At 37.0% G+C, this 3,110-nt stretch overlaps 1 protein-coding gene across 1 annotated transcript in view; it reads right to left on the bottom strand.

Annotated features, from left to right (window-relative positions):
* Positions 1-3,110, bottom strand: part of LOC111480551 (imidazole glycerol phosphate synthase hisHF, chloroplastic-like) — an 8,869-nt gene extending 5,759 nt beyond the window's left edge. Inside the window, exons 1-9 of the mRNA XM_023125660.1 lie at positions 2,821-3,110; positions 2,652-2,734; positions 2,232-2,326; positions 2,043-2,146; positions 1,487-1,656; positions 1,288-1,402; positions 927-982; positions 796-834; positions 447-545 (exon numbers count right to left, since the gene is read on the bottom strand). Coding sequence (XP_022981428.1) covers positions 447-545; positions 796-834; positions 927-982; positions 1,288-1,402; positions 1,487-1,656; positions 2,043-2,146; positions 2,232-2,326; positions 2,652-2,734; positions 2,821-3,001 — 942 coding nt within the window. The 5' untranslated portion in view covers positions 3,002-3,110. The remainder of the gene's footprint in view (positions 1-446; positions 546-795; positions 835-926; positions 983-1,287; positions 1,403-1,486; positions 1,657-2,042; positions 2,147-2,231; positions 2,327-2,651; positions 2,735-2,820) is intronic.

Genomic DNA, 3,110 nt, shown 5'->3' with positions numbered 1-3,110 from the left:
CCCCCCCCCCCCCCCCCAAAAAAAAAAAAAAGTAGATTTTTTTCAAGGCAAAAGAAGGCATAAAAAAAGGATCCTCAAAAGGGAGTAAAAAATTATCCAAGAGCCATGACCTATAATATATAATAAAACCAACTACAATGAACCCTACCTTTTACCCAAAAAAAAAGTAATTAAATTCAGATGCATTCGAGGCGCAAAGTAATCTGCTGAACTGCAAATGCATCACACCTCAAAAGACCCTCTTTCCATCTTTAAAGACTACAACTATACCAATATATGCTGCCTTCCTATAACTGAAAATACTAAATGCACTTCTGGCTGGGAAAATTGTCTAAAAGCTTTTATATAGAAAATGTTTTCACTAACTTACACATGCCCCAACTAGTTACTAATCTTATTTGACAACTGTATCAAAATGTTTAATGTGGCATGAAAAACTAGTTTACCTCATTCTCTTCTGATTGCTCCCTTACATCATATTGGTCCCCTTTGGTAACAACGAGATCCCCTTGATCATTTGTCCGCACATCAAGACAAGCAATTACCTAAGAGAATAAAAAAGATTTGGTGACAATCTCCCCTAGCACATTTACAGAGGGCAACTTTTTTTAACAAGAATATGTACAGAGGACGGAAGGATGGACATAAATACCCCAAAGTGGGATAAGAAAAATGATGAGCTTTTTGCAAGGCTTATTACCCTCTGAGGGCTCTGCCTTGTGGGGTAAGAATATATAAGTGAAACACGTAAATTAAAATGAAGGTGTTATATTGTTAGAGTTGAGTGATTATTACCCTTTTTGCAAGCCTTGATGCCTTCCCCTCAGTAGGTTTCTGTCTTAAATGAACACTTCAAATTGTTCGTCAATCTAAAAAAAACGTGATGTAGATAACATGTTCACGTCCAAGAATGAAAGTTAACATACCTTGGTCAAAGTTGACTTTGGAAGCAAGAATCTTCTGAGGACAGACAGGCCTACATCTGATAATTATACATATGTGCCACTAATCATCAAAAAGTACGCAACAATACGGAAATTGTCTAAAAAGAGGTATAACAGGCCAAGGAGAAAACTAGATCGGATTAAATCAATCATGAAAGACTGTAACAATGAAGTAGTTTACGCCACTATTCTAAAGCAGTAAAACCCAACTAAGACATCAAGTTTTTACTTTTTCCACTTGTTTTGTATTTAAATTTAGAGGAAGAAACTTATCATCCATTTTCTTTTTTCTTTTTTCTTTTTTAAAAAAAGGAACAACGAGCACAAGCAAATTATATTTTACCTCCACTCTTTTCTGGGTGGAATTGAACTGCATGGACATTTCCCCTTCTAACTGAGGCTATAAACCTGTCACCATAGCTGCAGGTAGAAGAGATCCACTCCTTGTTCTTGTCAGACTGAAATATGAGAAAATGTTGAGAGAGGACACCCGTATACAAAATGTTGAGAGAGGAATTATATCAAATGAGACATTATCTTACTGGCATAGCACGGTAAGAGTGAACAAAGTAGACATGACGATTACAAATATCGTCCAAGATCTCAGAGTCATCTGAGATTTCCAAAGCATTCCACCCAATATGGGGTACACTAAAACAATTGGAAGAGTCGAAACGCCCAACCACACCCGGTATTAAGCCAAGTCCTTTTACTGAAACACATAACAAGTGTAATTCAATCTTATCATAGAAAAAGCGATTTCAAAATAATCATTTAATTCAACCTCAAGAAAAGACCCTTCAAGCAAGTGATTTTCATGTGTTTCTTCGGTAGAATGCCCTCATTGTTGGGTTATGGGAATTTGTGAAGGAGAGGAATTGAAGGACATTTAATATGCAAAGAGAATTTGAATTCCTTGACTTCATATTTTTGTTACTTTAAATTGGTGCATCCTCTCAAAAGAATTCTAAACTTATTCCTCCCTTCTTATTTATGCCTTGGCCATCTCTTCTTTGTAACCTCTTGTCCTCTTCAACGAAATGTTTACAGTCTCCATTCAAACAAAACATAAAACAAATGCAAAGATCAGTTTCAAACCTGGTCCATTCTCGTCACTTGATTCAAAGAGTAATTGAAGCCCAAGACAAATGCCTAAAAATGGGCGATCATTCTCAATATAAGTACAGAGTGCTTCAGCCATTCTGCAAAACATCACACGTACTCCAAACCATAAATACTGCTTACGTCTTTTAATTTGCACCATTCAAACCAAAAATAAACAGATACCCTTTATTGTTTAGCACATCCATGGCTGGAGCAAATGCCCCAACTCCAGGAAATATTAGGCGTTTTGCATTTAGAATGTCCTCTGGAGTTTGCACCTAAAAATCATCTTTCATATGTCAAATTATTGCTAAATGGTTACAAAAAGAAAATCATCATAAAAAATGGCATGAGGCACACTAAATACTCATCGACTAAACTAGCAATAACAACACTGGAATTCAAAGTAAAGGAATCGGTACAAGATTTTCAACAGATCATAAATCTTGATCAAATGCCAAAAAGAATTCCGATAACAAAAACTATTTTAATCAAATTCGAAGTACAAACTGCTGCAATTTCAATCATTAGCTATCTCATTATCCTATTGTAGCGCAAAAACCATACAAGGCCAAACAGAAAGGGAGAGAAAGAGAATCTAACATCTTTGATGTCGAAGCCAAGGTAACGAATTGCATTCCTCACACTACGAACATTACCAGCACCGTAATCCAGCAAAGTCACGACTATAATAACAAGGACGATAAAATTAGAAGGAGAGCATTGAAACAAGCAACAAATTCCTCTGAACAGAGAGAGTGAGAGAGAGTACCTGAGTCACCCGAAAATGAGGCACGAACCGCAAACTTACCGGTGGACTTAACTTTGAGATGACAAGTTTTGTAACGATTATTGCGAAGAAAAACGAGAGAGCTGGTATGAAACGACGACGGAAATGATCGAATTACAGTCCGAGAAGAAGAAACAGCGATAGAGAACGACGGTGCTTCCATTAAAATCAGTGACGATGGAGATTTCGAGCTTTGATTGAATTGGCAATGGCAGGAAGAAGAGAGCACCGGTGTGGCGGCGTTCGACTGAAATGGCCAACTAACCTCCGTG

Source organism: Cucurbita maxima, unplaced genomic scaffold, assembly GCF_002738345.1.
Source record: "Cucurbita maxima cultivar Rimu unplaced genomic scaffold, Cmax_1.0 Cma_Scf00006, whole genome shotgun sequence".
NCBI classification, from domain to species: Eukaryota; Viridiplantae; Streptophyta; class Magnoliopsida; order Cucurbitales; family Cucurbitaceae; genus Cucurbita; species Cucurbita maxima.
Note: the sequence above shows the minus strand (reverse complement) of the source record. Positions and strands in the feature narration are given on the sequence as shown.